The sequence below is a fragment of the Macrobrachium rosenbergii genome, chromosome 42, assembly GCF_040412425.1.
Source record: "Macrobrachium rosenbergii isolate ZJJX-2024 chromosome 42, ASM4041242v1, whole genome shotgun sequence".
Taxonomy (NCBI): Eukaryota; Metazoa; Arthropoda; class Malacostraca; order Decapoda; family Palaemonidae; genus Macrobrachium; species Macrobrachium rosenbergii.
This window is the reverse complement of record NC_089782.1, coordinates 30,389,454-30,409,510: the sequence shown is the minus strand read 5'-3', so window position 1 is coordinate 30,409,510 and position 20,057 is coordinate 30,389,454. Positions and strand designations below refer to the sequence as shown.

Genomic DNA, 20,057 nt, shown 5'->3' with positions numbered 1-20,057 from the left:
TTACTGGTTATTTAAAATTGTGGCTGGTTTTGAAGGCAGAAGCTTTCTCACTGGCTAAGAAGTTAGGTTAATGAACATTATGGTATCAGTTAATGATTATGAAGCATTATTTTAATGGTTAATGGTTAAGAAGAGGTAATATTTTAACATAGCTTAATGTTGATAATTGTAATTGAGCATAAGAAATAAACTGGTTAGAAACCCTGACTGGTTTCCTACCAGTCTCTCTCTCTCTCTCTCTCTCTCTCTCTCTCTCTCTCTCTCTCTCTCTCTCTCTCTCTCTCTCTCTCTCTCTCTCTCATATTGATACTAACTAAGAATATACTTTTAATAATTCCCATGAAAACTTAGGCAAATGATAAGTGTTAGTCACCTTGAATAAATTTTTAATCTGACAGGTAACCTCCAGGTCAGGAAACCCCTAGGTTAGGTAATCCCCGGATCAGGTAATTCCCAGGTCAGGTAACCCCCAGGTTAGGTAATCCCCAGGTCAGGTAAACCCCAAGGTCAGGTAATCCCCAGGTCAGGTAACCCCCAGGTCAGGTAAACTCGAGGTCAGGTAACCCCCTGGTCATGTAACTTTCAGGTTAGATAACCCATAGGTCATGTAACCTCCAGGTCAGTTAACCCCCAGGTCATGGCCAGGTAGATAACCCCTAGGTCAGATAACCCAGGTCAGGTCAGGTAACTTCCTGGTCAGGTAATGCCAGGTCAGGTAACCCCAGGTCAGGTAACCCCAGGTCAGAACTAATTAAAAGTGCCTTTTTGCCTGATAAAAAATGTAATTGAAACAAATGCTTATGTACAAAGATTTATTATACAAAAAAATCATTTTTATACAAAAATAAGTTTGTATTATAAAGAGAAAACATAAAATTCACTCAGCTGAGTTCATTACAATATTTAAGAAAATGACGATGCAGTTTTTTTAACAATTTTGCTAAAATTGAACAATTAAAAGTTATTATTAGGAAAGCGAAGACAATTTTAAATGTTAATGGAAATATTTTAACATGGTTTTTATTGATTTTTTAACCAGGTAACCTAAACTGCAGGTTTATTATTTGAGTCTGATATAAAATTGCAAGATAGTTTAGCACAATGAGCTAAAAATGTATGTGTATTTATGTATATATGTAATGTATGTATGCATGTATCCATAATGATATAAGGCATTATTTTCAAAATAATTGATTAATGGATACAACACATTGTATGGCAAAAGAGTTCATAAGTTTTTCTTAGGCCTAAGCTAAATAGCACAGTGTTTTGGAACTAAACGGTTGAGTAAAAATAAATAAATTAATTAAAATGCTGTGAATGAATACAAGTGTTTACCTGGTATTTACTTTATAAGATGCTGTGTGGTGTGTATTTCAAAAGATACTGGGCCTATGCAAGAGTGCTTATAAATTTATCATTTAGACTTGGTGTAACCTAGGCCTTTACACTGCGTATTAGTCTAGCTGACGCTCTCTGATATAAAAGCCAAGGCGTGAGACTAGTGGGATACAAAATGACAATTTAAAGACATTACAAAGAAAACTACATCTGTTACGTACCACTTGACAACACTTCACGCCATGTCTGAGATCTTGTACTTGTTCCCTGTCAGAACTGTCTGTATTTCTGTAAAGGACATCCCTTTGGTCTCTGGCAAACAGACCAAGACGAACACCACCCCAGAGAGCGTACAGGCGGAATAGGTGATGAAGACTAGGCCTATGCCCATACCCTCCACCATGAACGGAAAACTGAGCCCAACTAGGAATAGAAAGAGGCTGAAACAGGTGTTGATTATTCCAGCACCAACGTTCCTCACACGCGATGGTAACAGCTCAGCTACTAGCGTCCAGCAAGTAGGCCCAATTCCAGAGCCGAACACCAGAGTGAACACCAGGAAGCACAGCAAGGGAATCCACCCCAGGGAAGGTGGAAGGCCGTCTGTCTTCTTAGACCAGAAGAAGAGGAATGTCCCCAGGGTTCCCAGGGCGAAAGAAGCGAGCGTCATGCAAGTGCAGATCAACAGCCGCCTGGGCAACCTCTCGATGAGAATCCAGCTGGTGAAGCAGGGGAGAAATCTGGCCGCGCCCATCACGACCGCGCACCAGTACGGGTCTAGAGACGACCCGGCCATCTTGAAGATCTTCACCGTGTAAGCCATGGCTGCGTATTGCCCGGTGAGTTCCTTGAAGAGCAAGACCAGAACTGACAGCAGCACAGGCTTGAAGTAGATCATCTTCCTGAGCAGCAGGAGTTGCTCGGTGGCGCTTGGCTTCTGTATCCTCTCCGTTGCGACCGAGTCCTTGATCTGCTCCAGCTCCTCAGTGATGTCGATCGTCGGGCCCCTGAGACACCTGAGGGTGGAGGCAACTTCTTCGTCCTTGTCCTGACGCGCCAGCCACAGGGGCGAGTCCCTCAGGAAGTAATACGCAACAAGCATTGGGATGAGGCTCAGGATGAACAAGATGCCTATGGCCGACGGCTGTAGGCTGATCCCGGCTAAGTAGGTCAGAAACGCCCCTAGCATGACCATCGCTTCAGAGATTCCAGTCATCACGCCCCTCCAGCAGGAAATGCTGACCTCCGCTGGGTATACAGTGATGATTACCATGTACACGGAGGCTGCGAGAAATAGCAAATGTTTGTATATGGTCATTTGGGTCAAAATAATCACAAATTTGTACCTTAGACTAATGATAAACGCCATTATTACCAAGCTAAGCTGTTGTTTCTGTACTGACTGATTTTGACAGAGGTAACTTGGTGGATTTACCAAAACTTGTGGACTAATTAAACCCCCCAAAACCTTACCTGTCAACCCCTGAAGGATTCTGCCGAGTAGGAGCGCCCAAAAGCTCTCCGCTATAGCTATCACGATCCAAGATAACGCCAAGGAGACCACTCCTATCATTAAGCATTTTCTGTTGCCTAGATACTCCACAACGATGCCTGATCCCCAGCACGTAAGCACGCTGATGACCATTGGTGTTGATGCTGGAGTTAAAAATGTTCAATTACCACATTTTTAAACCATTAGGCCTACTCAAGTGTACACATTTTCATACAGTGCTGATTCAGCAATTTCATGCAGTTGACTTCACAACAAAATTTTCGTTTGCAATTAGCAGAGTCAGCGTGAGAACAGAAATGGAAAATAAAGCTTAGCTATTTCAAATATTAAATCATTATGCCTACAAAGATCTTTCATACATTGCTGAGTCAGCAATTTCATGCAACTTTTCATAGCATTTTCCACTCAGCTGTCACAACACGTTTGTGGTTTGTGATTAGCAGAGTGAACTTGAGAATAAAAACGAATAATGAAATTTAGCTATTTCAAAAGAATGATAAATGAACTTCAAAAAGATTATAGGCCTATAATAAAGAGTAATATGATGCATGCCACCATCATACCACTGCCACCAATGCCAAGACACTTCACTGTGGTGGAATGAGACACAGGTCTCCATTATCAAATCTCATTCCAGTGGTTCCTAAGATATCCTGCTGGGAAAAGATAAAAATGAGAATGATATGAGATAAATAACTCTTGAGATATTGATAAGAACTGTTTAGTTTTAGATGAACCAAGGGGTATCTTTGTCTTTAGACATGTGTTAAAATATACATGCTGGTTTTCCATTCTGTATGTTAAGATATAATAGTAGGTCAGACAATACTGTACTTAAAGGTGACATGGGAAACTAGTTTGTCAGCCAGAGATACACTTGCTGTGTGCTTATAGATCAAAACGGCACTTAGGCCTACAGGTGCCATAGAAAACTAGTTCACAAATGAATTAAGGTAAAGCTGTCAGGCAAATTACAGTTAGATGAGATAGTTAGTAAGCAACCTAATTATCTAGCTGATTTTTGCCAAACTTTTAGAGTTTAGGCAGCAATACAATAACTTAGTGAAGCGTTATTCAAGCATGTATTACTTTTTTTTTCATATTGCATAATCAGTTCTGCACTCATTTGACTGTTGGAAAGCTTCAGTCTAGATTTGTACATCAAAATAGTGTAAACTAAGTTTCTATAGTCAATGTTGATGTTAACAAAAACATTCCATCAGAATACACTGTGTTGTATAGCTGTGTGCATATTTGTTGTGTATATTTGGTTATTTATCAAACAGAGTCATTATCAGAGACTACAGAAAGCACATTTTCCAAAACAGATTTGGAAAATGCAGCCCAACTCTGTCTTGATTTATCATTTAACATTTGGTTGCAGGTGCTCACGCCGTAAGATGCATTCACTGCAGTGAAACATGTCATCAACATGTCAGCAACAAATTGCATACATATCACAGACATATTGAACACAAATCAATGACTTTATAGTCCTAACCATTGCTTCATGCATTTATCTAGTATTTACCCAAGATACATTCTCCAATTACAGTCATTAGTGCTTGTAGATTACAGTAAAACATGTCATAAACACTCCAGAATCTTGTCGCATACATATCGCAGACATGTTGAACACAAGTCAACTACTTATTCATAGGCCTAACCAGTACTTCATACAATCATTCAGCATCTGCTAAAGATTCATTTTCCACATACAGTCATTGACTTGTTCCCAACATGTTCGTGATATGCATGTGTTAAGTTGCGAACATGCATTTATGACAAGACTACACTAAACATATTCAGGATTAGGGTAAATAATCATATTTGCTTAATCAAGTTATTTATTAATATTGTTCCCTTCTAGGTGACTTCCTGGTCCAGCCGTCTGGTGTCCTCATTGGTGAGTACTAATATATATTATTTGTATATTGAACTTTGGTTAAACCGTCTGCCATTATTTTTTAACTCCGTCACAATTTGAGAAGTCAAAGATTAAGTTTTCAGAGTTTGAAGGGAAACCTGGAGGTATTGTCTGTTTAGTTTGTGTATATTTGTATATTTACACATGCGATCACTCAAACATACTTCAATAAGCAACTCACACTTCAAAATAAGTGATGTTCAGCTCCAAATGCGTTAAAGTTATGATTAGTCTAGGTTAGGTTGACCAATTTGTTGCTCAGGTGTATGGCGTTGCTCAGGTTACGTTGTTTTGATTTAGGTCATGTTGTTTTGCTTTGTGGTTTTGACAAGTTAATTGTGGTCTTGGAAACAGGGTTGATGTTCCTCTCCATTATTTTGTACACGAACATGTTCTCGGCCCGTTGTTTTGATTTAGTAATGTTGCTTTGCTTTGCTGTTTAGACAGATTATTTTATGTACAGTTGGTAGGTATCTGTAAATTACAGTGTCAATGAAGTGCATAAAATGACTTTTAAGTTAACAAAATATTAATTTTCAACTAGATATCAAATAAGTAAACCCAATCACAATATATATAAGACTACAGTGAGTAAATTGTATCATAATACTCGAAATGTATTTTTATTTTTATTAGTCAAGTTTTCTCCCAAAGATTCTTGGTTTACCTCTAATGAGCGAAAGGTTACTAAGGGGTTTTCCCTAAAAAAAAAGATAAAAAAAAGGCAGCCCTTTATTTGTAATACCCCTCTTTAAATAGCCCCGATACCCCTTTGAACGGTATCGATAACCCTTCACTGTGTTACGCCAGTTCGCAGAAAACAATTAAACGGGTCACTTCGATAGTTAAACGGCCTGGTTTAAGCGGAACTAAGTTTGGCGAAAGAATCTTGACGCTTTAAGCATAAACAAACTATTCGTTGTACATTTGATTTAAGCGGAACTTAATTTGGCGAAAGACTCTATACGTTAACCATAAACTATATATATTCACATAAATTATCCATTATATTAGCTGCATATTCATAAAGAAACATAGTAAAATTGTCTACAGCAATAAAAAACCGATATTGATATACTAAGCAACATACGAACAATTATTATGCATAGGACTATAAGCGCCGAGTACATTTTAACCCCTAGACAAGAGAGGAGGCCAGGAGTAGTAAAGATAAATAAATATAAATAAATAAATGAATAAATTAGGGAATAGAGCTTATTCCATTGCAGTTGTATTTCCTAGAGCGAGTGAAAATGACCCATAGACTAAAATAAGCTGACGAATATTCACGAGAAATTAAAGGAAGCTTTGATGTGAATTCCCCCTCAGCTCGACTTTCAATAGACCGATGTGCTTTTGAGAAATGGTTGTTTTTAACTTCGACCTGCGAATTTGTTGTTTTGAAGGGGGGGGGGAGTGTAGTGGATTGTGGGAAGGTTGTTTTACTTGAATCAACTGCTAACAGAGCAACCACGCACTGTTTTTGTTGTTTTAATTTTTTTTTATCAAGTAGTTACGCTCAGAGGCTCGTATTCTGAGATTCTGGGGACTCTATAGTTTTCTTAGACTAATAAAAGAGAGAGAGAGAGAGAGAGAGAGAGAGAGAGAGAGAGAGAGAGAGAGAGAGAGAGAGAGAGAGAGAGAGCGAGAGGAACATTCGTTTTGAGCATTGATATATGTAGCAATAATGGAAATATTTTGGGCAAACCTTTCAAATTTAGATCACAGGACATTTTCAGAGAGAGAGAGAGAGAGAGAGAGAGAGAGAGAGAATTTTGCACCGTGCAGCCAGTAGTCATGGCTAGATTGCAACAACGAATGTTCTGTATTCTGAAACATCACTTGGACCACGAAAGCTTTCAATTTTGTACCTACATTTATAAATAGACACCTTTAAGACACAATATATATATATATATATATATATATATATATATATATATATATATATATATATATATATATATATATATATATATAAAATGTAGTCCTATAAAAGGTGTTTCTAGGCTAACCTGGCATTAGGCTTACTCACCGAACCAGGTGGTCTGGGCAGTCGTGAGAACGAAACCAGCTTCCTCCCAGCGTGGCAGAGAGACAGCAGGAAAGGCGTGGATTGTCCCCACACACAGACCTGCTAAGCAGGCTACTAAAACGTTGGCTAGCTGGAAAATATTTATATTTCTCAAGTATCCCATAATGTAAGATTCAGTTCAACGTGGCTAGCTGGAGAAAATGTCTATATATCTATATATATCTATATAATATGGAATTAATTTTACCTTGGGAATAACATACACATAAAAGGAATTGTTTATAAGGCTACTACCAAGTTGGCTAGCTGGGAAATATTTATGAATACTCAAATATTAGGCCACGAATATCCCTTAATATCGAATTAACTTCATCTTGGGTATAACATACACCCAAAAGACTCATTTACAAGTGTATTTTTCCCGGCCAGGGTTCGAACTTAGGCCCATTGGATTTGATACAGAGATAAACAGTGAGTTATCTAATCACCTGAGTAGATAATATAATTAAAGTCAAATAACAAATAAATACCATTGATGCACATTATAGTAACACACGAGTAAAGTCAGTATAAACAGAATTCCTAAAGCTATACTGTATGCAATTTAGGCCTACCCAAACATACCTGCCTACAGAACGGGCTGAAGACTGGGCTACCACAACACTTTTTCGGCAGACAGCATGTCTGACCGGAGGCGTCTGGTTGTGCATTTGTATTCTGAAAGGAAAATGTTATATTTGTTTAATCTGAGAGTATTATAAAATCATTTGAAAGCTCTATATTTATATTAACATTAACGAACCTGTCTTTGATTCTGTAATCGCTAGTGCTACAGCAGATTAACGGATTAGACTCATGAGACTACAGAAATCCTACAGGAATTTTTATAGAAGTTCTTAGTACTACAGCGGATTAAAGGATTAGACTCTATAAGATTGCAGAATTCCTACAGCAGATTTTATACAGGCTCTGGGGAAGTTCTTAGTACTACAGCAGAAAAAAGGATTATGCTCATGAGACTACAGAAACTCTATACAGGAGTTTTATAGAAGCTCAGGTCAGTTCTCTGTACTTATCAGTCAGAGAGAATGTAGTATGGGCCTAATTGTCTGTGACATTTTGATGTTTATTTCAGAACCTGTTCTTCCGAAAGAGATTTTAATTCACGCATTCCTTTCATTTTTGTGATTTTAAACGGGTTCAGTTTCAGTAATTTAACCAAATAATACCGTCTCATGCTGTCCTGAACCATTTCTGTTGGTTTGGCAGAGTTCAAAGGTCCACGCATGGCCTCCTACCCACTGATAAACCTTATCACGCACGTATATAATTAGTCTTATTTCAATATTAGTCTAAATTTCTTACGGAGTTGAGCCAGAACTGGTATAAATTATTTTTTTTTTTTTTTTTACCTAGATAATCTCGTAACTGTCCAGTGCTGTTCTAGGCAAGTAGGATTATATATTTCCTTTAATGCAGGTTGCTAGAAAGCGATAAATAATTGATAATTCATGGTAAAAATAATCAATTATAAGTCGAAAGGAAAAGTCATTAGTGGGTCTAGCACCATAACAAAACTTTTCGCACAAGCGCATTAGAGGCTCCCCTGAGCCTACGAACTGAAGTGAAATAGGACTCGAATGAGACTCTAATAGGGATGCCCATTCATATATAGTGCGTGGGCTTCACAAACCGTTACGTAAGGGTCGATTAGTGACACAGGGTTACGTAAGAGTCGAATTGACAAATGGCTGTTGCGTAAGAGTGCAGTTATACTAGTTTAGTTTGCTGCAAATGGTCTGGAACAAGTGTTACTCAGTTGCTGCAACAAATGCAGCCTGGTTGGTTTTTGCGGGAAGTTAAATTAGGCTCTATATGTGAGGAATAATCATTTTTTCAAAATTTGGTACAAAATACTACGATTTTAGGGAATAGTACTATAATTTTCTTCAAACAGACAGCTTAAATAGACTTAGAGAAAGCTACTTCGCACTCCTAGAAACTTCGTTCGTTAATCAAAACATCTATTCGGGAATAAATTTTCATTCCGTTCTCAAAATTCATGACAGTATCTTAACTTTTTTACGAAATCTTAAATTTGACAAGAGTCGCCATTAGGACCAAGGAAGGTTTTTCCAAACTGTGACTCATATATTTGTCGTGAAATAATTCATGTTGAGAGTCTGCATACAATCACGAATATGTATGTATGTATATATGTATGTATGCACATTTAGACACCTTGAATAAGTAAAAGTCTTAAAATTTAAGTGAAATTGGTCATATACCTCTCATGAGAGGCAGATACGAAGTGCAGGTCAGTGCGCAGTCGCACATTTTCCAAATAGACTGAACATTAATTGAAATTCTGTAATGGAGCAAAAATAATGGAACTATACTTAAGAGAATTCTATGTCAGAACCTGATAAAAACCATAGATATGTCAGGAACAGTGCCATAAATGACCTTGCTGACAAGTCAAGATAATTATCAGAGTTATGGGTTGGTTGTATGATTCCAAATTTATTTTAGAAAACAAAAAAATTAACAAAGATTTAAAAAAAAACAGCTTAGGATAACGACCGTAGCTGACAGATTTGTAATTTTTCTAGAAATTGCTTTAAGGAGTTATTTCAAAATGAACAATGCTCAGAATGAGACGATAAAGACTGTACTGTAAAATACAGAAAAGTTAATCTGCAAATATCTTTAACCATCATGGAGGAATTGCATTAGGCCTATATGCCCCAGATTACTTGCTAAACTTCATTAGGCCCATAGGCCTTTCCAGTAATCAAAGACTTGAATATTCAAATCACTAAGACCATGAAATTATATTTGGGATAAATAAAGCCCTCATGGAGCTAAGTAACAAGTCCTGGAATCGTCCTGGAACGAATTAGAGTGAAAAGAGGAGCTCAAGAAAGTAACTTTTCCAGATGAAGACACCTGTAGTACCATCATGTCGAAAAAAAGGTGTAGACATTTGATATAAGGAGATTTTTGTCTATTTTTCTAACCAAAGAGAAGAGGTGCATGTTAGGAGATGAACTGAATAATAGTACCACTCTCCCACGGGCCTTTTAGAGTAGACATAGTCTTATAAAGTCTTAGACTAAGAGAATTTTGATGGGAAAAGTAAGACTGGCAAGTGAGCATTCATAGACAGGCCATGATGATATGAATGGATTCTTTCTTGATAAAGCAAAATATATATAGGCTATTTCTTTGCCCTCATATTTTCAAAAAAGAAGAAAAGTAACGAATATTTGCTTAGTGGCTCAAGAGTAAAACAAATGACCTATATCTGGATTCAGGCAGCTTTCCAGAGGAAAAACTGTTTAACTGTTTAAATTAGATGCTTAAAATAACCAGTGTTATGGAACAATTTTACTGCAAAGCTATAAAATTCACGGACTTTAAAGAGGCTACGGATCTGAGGTGCATTTTGTAGCCATAAACACAAGCTTAGTTGATTGAGACTTTGGCGACTAAAAAAAAAAAAAAAAAAAGTCCATTTTATCAAAACACGCCTTGTGATACATTCTGTTGCATAATACCCCACCTTCCCCCTGTAGAACAAACACTCCTCCCCCTCCTGTAGAATAACAAACACCCCCTCCCACCCCTTCCTCCACCTCCAACCTCCCCCACCTCTCTAGACTAAACGAACTCGTGGTGCATTTTCGTAATACATATTGTTACATAATACCCCTACCCCTCCCTTTGTAGAACAGTAAACACCCCCTCCTGTAGAATAACAGATACCCCTTCCCCCTCCTGTAGAATACTTCCCCCTCCCACTCCCTCCTACACCTCCACCTCTCTGGAACTAACTTCACCCTAGACCAAACGAACTAGCCGTAATACATTTTGTTACCTAATATTCTTACCCAATCGCAATACATTTTGTTACCTAATATTCCTACCCCTTTCTCTAGAACAACAAACATCCCTCCCCCTCCTGTAAAATAACGAACACCCCTCTCCCTCCCCCGTCCTACTTCCCCACCTCCACCTCCAAACTTCCCCACCTCCACCAAACTTCCCAACCTCTCTAGACTAAGCGAACTCGTGGTGGTGCATCCAACCTGGCTCCAAGCGGCGATAGACAATGCATCTGGGTGTTCTAGACAGAATTATGGCCGACAATGACCTCTTCCCCTCCCCCCCGCCCTTGCTCTTGATGTTGCAAGGCCGAATGCACCCATCTATTATAACATTGGCGACAGGGGTTCGTTGCTAAGCAGGAAACTGGTCAATTGCCAGGAACTCAGCCTATTTGTTGCGGTCACTGGTCTACCGGTCGCCTTGTTGCATTTCACGTGTACTCAGATGCAGAGAGAGAGAGAGAGAGAGAGAGAGAGAGAGAGAGAGAGAGAGAGAAGTAGGGGGTAAGGGAGAAAAAGAGAGGGGGTGGATAGAGAGAGAGAGATGTTCAGCGTTTAATCGTCCTAAGATTTAAAGGAACCATTTTTCACTTGGTATTTTCACAGTTGGTAAAATATTTTGATAATATTGGTTATCACTTCTGGTGCAATTTTGGTTTTGAATTCAAGGCTTCTGTTACTGAATTACGTACATACACACATATATATTATATATAATTATATATATATATATATATATATATATATATATATATATATATATATATATATATATACATATATATATGCGTGTGTGTGTAGACTACGCGAGCACTATCTAATTATACTCACGTTCAGTGTTGTGTCCGAATACGCAAGGAAACATATACATGTAAAATGTATAGTTGACAATACTGACGAGATATGTCGAATATGATAAACCGTGGAGCCGTATAGATTGAATAAAAAAAAAAAAACTAGCAAAAAAAAATGACAAACTACCTATATGACAGGCAAGTACTTCACCAAACACACTTTTGACACCACGGAAGGGAACCTTTGTACCTTGACACCAAGGAAGGGAACCTTAGTACCTTGACACCAAGGAAGGGAACCTTAGTACCTTGACACCAAGGAAGGGAACCTTAGTACCTTGACACCACGGAAGGGAACCTTAGTACCTTGACACCAAGGAAGGGAACCTTAGTACCTTGACATCAAGGAAGGGAACCTTAGTACCATTAGGCCAATGAGCATTTTTAATTTTTGAAGGGGCTCAGTCAGCATTTTTGAGATTTTTTGCTTTCAAATGAAAAGCTTAGATGGTTATTAGTACTAACAAGGGAAGTGAAGGAAGAATTCACGATGGACATATAGGAGAAACCTCATATTACTATCAGGTAGAAAATTGATAAGTATTTAAACGTTTTTGAAGCAGCTGGAGATGAATTTAGGTACAAAACATTAGGCCAATGTCAGAGGTTTATCATATTGTACAGATGTCAACTGAAGTATAGCATTTGCAGCAATGTCTCGTAGAAAAGCAAATAAAAAAGTTAAACAGAAAAGTAACAACTGACTTTGTGGCAGGTTTGCATAGCAATTACAACCGTAGGTGATTCTCAAAACAAGCTTATTTTGTTTCTCTGCAAAGCTTACTAGTTTTAAGTTGTACGTAAAGTTATGTCACTGTACGAAAGTACCCGTAGCAATTTTACAGCATATAGCTAAAGGAGAGAGAGAGAGAGAGAGAGAGAGAGAGAGAGAGAGAGAGAGAGAGAGAGAGAGAGAGAGAGACCTGTATTTATATTGTCAGTAAATACCTCGCGTACTATGAATGGTCTATCTCAGGTAGCCGGCCTTAGTACCATAGCTATAACTTTAAGTTAAACCCCCGTTTAACAAGATGGGTAAAGTTCATGGTTCAAAAAATCAATAAATCAGGTAACTTTATGAAGTAACTAATACATATAACATATTTCATCTATTTAACTGTACCTTATCTTTACATTCGAGGTGATTGGTGCTACTTTCGCTTGCACCGTCATCAACTACCAAAGGGATCCGTTCCTGAGCAGGAATCTCCGTCGTCGGTTGAGGAAGAATTTTGTCTTGTCTTTCTTCTCTACTTCTTCCTCCTCCTCCTCCTCCTTCATCCACTGCTTGTCTTCCTTCGTCTGTCTCCTCTCCTTCGCCTCCTTCAGGTAGAATCTCGTGCACCTTCCCGTTAGCCACTTGCGCCATTGTTTTTTCCGTCATTTTGTTCGTAGTTTTCATTTGTGATTATAGGTCTAGGCTCTGAAATTAACAATGACTGTTAATATGTTTTTTTAGTTATTTTGGCGTATATTTTGTAATGTCTACAAAGGGCATTATTTAGAGCCTTGGGCATTTGGCGTTACAAATAAGTAGGTTCAACAACACTACAATACAGCAAAGAAGGCGCAGCCTACTGTGTCTATAGGTCTAGACTCTGAAAGCAGAGAGGAACCTGTTTTTAATAATTACTTTTACCAGTGACTGCTAACGTGTTTTTGGTTATTTTGTTATATATTTTGTAGTGTCTACAAAGGATATTATAAAGAGGCAGAAGTAATTGGCGTCACAAATAAGTGGGGTCAAGAAAACTACGATACAGCAATGAAAGCTAAATGTACTGTACGTATAGGTCTAGATTATAAAGGGAAAGTGCAACCTGTTCTTAACAATTACTTGTAACAGTGACTTTTAACATGTTTTTGGTTATTTTGTCATATATTCTGTAGGGTCTACAATGGATGCTACATAGAAACAAGTTAGTATTTGACGTTACAAATAAGTAGGGTCAACAAAACTACGACCCAACAGTGAACGCTCAGCCTACCGTCCGGTCAATGCACGACAGACCCCGTGTGTGTCCGGGTAAGAGAGCCATGATTTGCAATAACCTTCAATCAGAAGCCACAGTTGGCACCTCTTCAGTCAGTCTGTTCGGTCCCACATACACAGAGGTACAAACACACAAACACACACACCTACACACCTACACACACACACCCAGACAAAAACTCACGCACAAGCACAGTTAGATCCTCTGTATACGCACGTGTCTGCTACCTGCTTGGGAAATGACTTCCTCTGCATGCAGACACTCTCTCTCTCTCTCTCTCTCTCTCTCTCTCTCTCTCTCTCTCTCTCTCCCCTCTGTTAGTCATGGTTAACGACCTTTGAGATATATATATATATATATATATATATATATATATATATATATATATATATATATATATATATACTTACATAATATATATACATACAAATTATATATATATATATAATGTATTTATAAATATATATTTAAATAAATATATATATAAGTATATATATATATACATATATATGCTCTACATACACACAAATGTTCGCGAAACATTACACATTTATGCAAAACCTGGGCTAGTTTTTAAATCCAGGTTCATTTCATCGTCGTTTTACGAGCGTTCATGACCCACTTATTGCATCACTAGAGGAATTCCGAGAAACAAAAAAATTAATAAACGTGTAGCACACAGAGATATATAATCTAGGACAGAATAAGCAATTAATATTTATACGAGAGCGGACGAGGAAATTGGGGATTATTGCCTGACACGTCACAGATCTTGACATTTGCGTGACTTTTCTGAATATTGTAGTATCCGCCGTTTTTGTAGTATTGTCAATGTCATCATTCTTTGTCATAATTATATATATATATATATATATATATATATATATATATATATATATATATATATATATATATATAATACCTTCTAATATGTTTCTACTTGTAACTAGCCTGATACAGTTCTTGTGTATTAATAATTTACATAGATTTTTAAAATTTATTAATTTAATTTAATTTTTTATTTTAATAAGTGATATCTTTCTGTGTTTCCAATTAATTTCTGTTGCTTCTTTCGAATGAATATCATATTTTTTTTTAGGCTTCTTGAATTTCAAGTCAGTGACCCTGACCTGTGGTGGGCTTATTCCATATGAATAGGGTTCATCTTCTGAATAATAATAATAATAATAATAATAATAATAATAATAATAATAATAATAATAATAATAATCTTTGGAAGCTTGAATTTCAAGTCATGGCCTCTTTGGTGGGTTTGTTCCATATGAGTAGGGTTCATCTATTGAGTAATAATAATAATAATAATAATAATAATAATAATAATATAATAATAATAATAATAATCTTTGGAAGCTTGAATTTCAAGTCAGTGGCCTCTTTGGTGGGTTTGTTCCATATGAATATGGTTCATCTGAATAATAATAATATAATAATAATAATAATTTGGAAGCCTGAGTTTCAAGTGAATGCCCCTACGGTGGGCTTGTCCATATTATTCAGATGAACAATAATAATAATAATAATAATAATAATAATAATAATAATAATAATAATAATAATAATAATAATAATAATAATAATAATAATTTAAGCAAAATGAATACAAATAAAGGTTATTACACTTCATAACCAGTAAGAAAAGATTCGTGTGAGTAACTGTAAGCAGTTTCCTTGCCGACAGAATTGCATATAGACTGGGTCACGTGACCAGCTACGTACTGGCGACTCTCCAATACATTCTTTAAGGTCGTACACTGGTGAAGGGGGTTTATTTTTAATTTTCATGTTTTGCTTCTTTCCTTTTCGAATTCTTCCGAGGGGTGTTTCAGGATACGTGGGTCCGTGTAGGCGTGTGGTGTTTAGTATACAGGTACGTTTGGTTAGGTCCTTATGTTATGTGTATTGCATATATGTGACGCATATGTATTTCATATATGTATATATATATTTTTATTTAATATGTTTATTATATTTATATATACAAATATATATTTCCACATCTATTTATCTATCTATCTATCTACCTATCTATCTATCTATACATATATACATATACATATATAAATATATACGTATATATAGACATGCACATGTATATATCTATATATTTATATTTATATTCATATATGTATATTTATATATATATGTATATATTTGTATATATATTATATCTATATATATATATATATATATATATATATATATATATATATATATATATATATATATATATATAATATACATACATACATGCATACATAATACGTACATGATTTGCCAAATGTCACAAGAGATTCCTCAGCATCTCGCGTGATTAAAAAGTCAGCCATGAATAAAAATGAACAACAAAAAAAATCTTTCTTGAAAATGAAATAAAAAAAAGGGTTATTTGACCCATCTTGAGTAAAATATAGTTTCATTATATTAAAGTGACTGAAAAGGTCAGTTTGATAAATAAAAATGAATAAAGTCTTCTTTCTTTCTTGATAATGAAATATAAAGGTAAAATTGGACCCACGTTGAGTGTAATATAGTTTCATTATATTATTTAGGCAAGACGCATCTTGATCTTGTTTTTTTTACGTTTATAGACTTAAAATTGATAAAAAAAAGTAAAAAAGCGCCGAAGTTTCTTCGGCGCAATCGAGTTTTCTGTACTGTACAGCGAGTAATCAAGGCCACCGAAAATAGATCTATCTTTCGGTGGTCTCGGTATAATGCTGTATGAGCCGTGGCCCATGAAACTTTAACCACTGACCAGTGTTGGCCTGGCCTATATCGTTGCCAGAAGCACGATTATGGTTAACTTTAAATAAGGTAACAACAGTATAGGTCAGAGGGCTGCAATTTGGTATGTTTGATGACTGGAGGGTGGATGATCAACATACCTATTTGCAGCCCTCTAGCCCCCGTAGTTTTTAAGATATGAGGGCGGACAGAAAAAGTGCGGACGGACAGACAAAGCCGGCACAGTAGTTTTCTTTCACGGAAAACTAAATAAAATAAGGTCTCATTATACAAACTTATATTTTAATTTCCTGGCAGACGTATGCTTCTAGATGTCATTTCATTTATTAGTGTTTTTTTTTAACACAGGAACAGTGAAATCTATAACCAAGTGTTACCTTTGTTAGAAGGTAACACTTGGCGTTCCTGTTACGTAACCGAAGTTGTTATATGACAGAAGTCTTGTGGAATATTGAAGAAATTTACAGAAAGTTGACCAGTGTTGAAGACATTAACTTTTCTCCATTGGTTCAGAGCAAATATTAGTTTTAATCTGAAGTTAAAGCTATTCCAATTTATTATTATTATTATTATTATTATTATTATTATTATTATTATTATTATTATTATTATTATTATTATTATTATTATTCAGGAGACGAACCCTATTAGTACGGAACAAGCCTACCACAGGAGCCATCAACTTGAAATTCGAGCTTCCAAAGAATTTTAAGGTGTTCACTCGAGAGAAGTCTCATTAATCGTTTATAAAACAAAAACAAAAAAAATCAAGACTTTAAATAACTAACACGTATTATCCTTAACCACTATGTTATCTCAATTTACCTTGTGCGAGAATAAACGATTTGCAAGTCAAAAGATGTTGTTGATTAGAACAAGTGCGTATCTCCACTCAAAGTTGTCGAAAGCGAGGGTGTAGCGACCCTCTCCCTCGATGGCCAAACCTGCACTGGGATGATTATTGGATGCACTCAGATATTTACACTTGGGGGAGAACACTTTTGGGGAACCAAATGTTACTTTTGGTCATTTTAACTTCGACATCATCCAGCAGTATATTATTATTATTGTTATTATTATTATTATTATTATTATTATTATTATTATTATTATTATTATTCTGTATTTCCTATTACCTTTTGTTACTTCTGTCAAATGAACACCATAAAATATTCTTTGGAAGTTTGAATTTCAAGTCAGTGGCCCATTTGGTGGGCTTGTTCCATATGAGTAGGGCTCATCTTCTGAATAATAATAATAATAATAATAATAATAATAATAATAATAATAATAATAATAATAATAATAATAATAATAATAACAGGGTATTCTTAAATGCTATTTCTGATATATTTAAAGCACAGAAGACTTTGGCGCCGTCTGAGGTCGTAGTATTTTCTGAATGAGACATTGGCAACAATCTGGACTGAATTCCTGATGTTCACGTGTGTCTTGGTTGAACACGTGACTGAACAGTGTTCTACAAATGCTTATTTTTATCGTGTACTTTGAACAGATGCATTTTTTATGCTTGTCTAATTTACTGTAAGTATCATAAGTATTTATTTAAAATGTGCTTATGTAGATAAACAGCGTGTCCATGTTTTGAGTATATGTATATATATATATGTATATATATAAATATATATATATATATATATATATATATATATATATATATATATATATATATATATATATATACAGAACAGAATGCTGTGTATGTACATAAGCATAAAGGACCTACCTAGTACCAGCTAATTTGAACGATTTGACTGTTCAGTTACAAATATATATGAAGAGTGCTCAACGATAGGCATGCTGTTTATGCATATAAGTGATTCTCCTCGTATACTATAATATACTTACGTTTTTAGCAATTTATTGATTGATTTGTTAATTTATCTTTGTGTTCTTACAAGTGATCTCCTCTTTCTGTATTTCCTATTACCTTCTTTTGCTTCTTGCTAATGAACACCATAATAATAATAATAATAATAATAGTAATAATAATAATAATAATAATAATAATAATAATTTTTGGAAGTTTGAATTTTTAGTCAATGACCCCTGCGTTGAGCTCGTTCCATAAGAACAGGATTCATATTCTGAATAATAATAATAATAATAATAATAATAATAATAATAATAATAATAATAATAATAATAATAATAATTTTGGAAGCTTGAATTTTTAGTCAATGACCCCTGTGGTGGGCTTGTTCCATAAGAATAGAGTTCATCTTCTGAATAATAATAATAATAACAATAATAATAATAATAATAATGATAATAATAATAATAATAATAATAATAATAATAATAATAATAATAATAATATTTTTACCAGTATAGTCAGATTGTTTGGGTGAGCTAATGCTTGTACCTACTATCAGCTTTTATTATCCGATAAAGGGTATAATTAGTTCGCTAGATAACTGATTAGGGTTGAGATAAATGGAATAATTATGTAGAAAGTTGTAGCACCATTGAAACAAGGTTACCAAAAAATGGCCAACAGCGATTACCGTGCGTAATGTTCTATCATACTTAAAATAACACACCAGTGGACTTCTACTTAACGTATTTCCCCTTTCAAGCAAAATAAAAGCATTTCTGACTTGAAAATTACTTATTCCAAGCTTTCCACGCACTTGGGAAATAGTGATAGCATTTCTTTACTTCCGGAGCAAAGGTGTAAGGGATTTTTAAATTTGAAATTTTCGTCCAGAGGAAAATGGTAGACTCCAATAATTATATTTTCTTAATTTATATCATACTTCTATTCCGCGTTGGGGGCAGTGCCGTCAGCGCTACGAACTGAACCACGCAGGTCGTAAAACCTGGGTTCGATCCCGATTTGAGTCGGAAATGCATTTCTGTTCCACACCTGATTGTGTTTTGTAATTCTGTATATATATAATATATATATGTATATATATATCTAATGTATATATATATATATATATATATATATATATAAATATATAAATATATACATATATAAATATATATTTTTAATATAAATATATATATATATATATATATATATATATATATATATATATATATACACATATATAAATTATATTTTTAATATAAATATATATATATATATATATATATATATATATATATATATATAAATATATATTTATATATACATATTTATATATACATATAGATATATATTTATATATATATGCATATATATGTATAAATTTATATATATATATATAAATATATATACATATATAAATATATATTTTTAATATAAATATATATATATATATATATATATATATATATATATATATATATATACATATATAAATTATATTTTTAATATAAATATATATATATATATATATATATATATATATAAATATATATTTATATATACATATTTATATATACATATAGATATATATTTATATATATATGCATATATATGTATAAATTTATATATATATATATATATATATATATATATATATATATATATATATATATATATATATACATATAATAAATTGATGATATACAGATATAGGCATAAGCACAGCATCGGTTTATTTCAGAAATCGCCGCCTTGAAAATACCAGGAAATTAGACCAAACGGTCCCTGAACCTAAGCGCAATAATTCAAGGGCAGATCTTTTGGCACCAGATCCAACTTCGTTCAGAATGCTGTTGTCGGGGTAGTTCACTTTTTGAGCAGAAGGGCATTGACCTAG

At 34.7% G+C, this 20,057-nt stretch overlaps 1 protein-coding gene and 1 long non-coding RNA gene across 2 annotated transcripts in view; one reads left to right on the top strand and one right to left on the bottom strand.

Annotated features, from left to right (window-relative positions):
• Positions 1–20,057, top strand: part of LOC136828135 (uncharacterized) — an 85,098-nt gene that overhangs the window by 903 nt on the left and 64,138 nt on the right. The window contains exon 2 of the long non-coding RNA XR_010849937.1: positions 4,725–4,760. This is a non-coding gene — a long non-coding RNA (uncharacterized lncRNA). The remainder of the gene's footprint in view (positions 1–4,724; positions 4,761–20,057) is intronic.
• On the bottom strand, positions 799–17,284 carry LOC136828134 (facilitated trehalose transporter Tret1-2 homolog). The gene is made up of 6 exons (XM_067085949.1): positions 17,146–17,284; positions 12,684–12,983; positions 7,441–7,533; positions 6,817–6,946; positions 2,815–2,997; positions 799–2,625 (listed from the first exon to the last, which is right to left on the bottom strand). The coding sequence occupies exons 2-6, from the start codon at positions 12,960–12,962 to the stop codon at positions 1,577–1,579; spliced, it is 1,734 nt and encodes a 577-aa protein (XP_066942050.1). The 5' UTR covers positions 12,963–12,983; positions 17,146–17,284; the 3' UTR covers positions 799–1,576.

What these genes read in the sequence shown, in the direction of transcription:
- LOC136828134 (XM_067085949.1), bottom strand. Translation starts at nt 12,962, where the DNA reads ATGAAAACTACGAACAAAATGACGGAAAAAACAATGGCGCAAGTGGCT. An exon ending in TCAGCCCGTTCTGTAGGCAG is followed by an intron (nt 6,947 to 7,440) that starts GTATGTTTGGGT and finishes AATATTTTCCAG; the next exon opens with CTAGCCAACGTTTTAGTAGC. An exon ending in AATCCTTCAGGGGTTGACAG is followed by an intron (nt 2,626 to 2,814) that starts GTAAGGTTTTGG and finishes TATTTCTCGCAG; the next exon opens with CCTCCGTGTACATGGTAATC.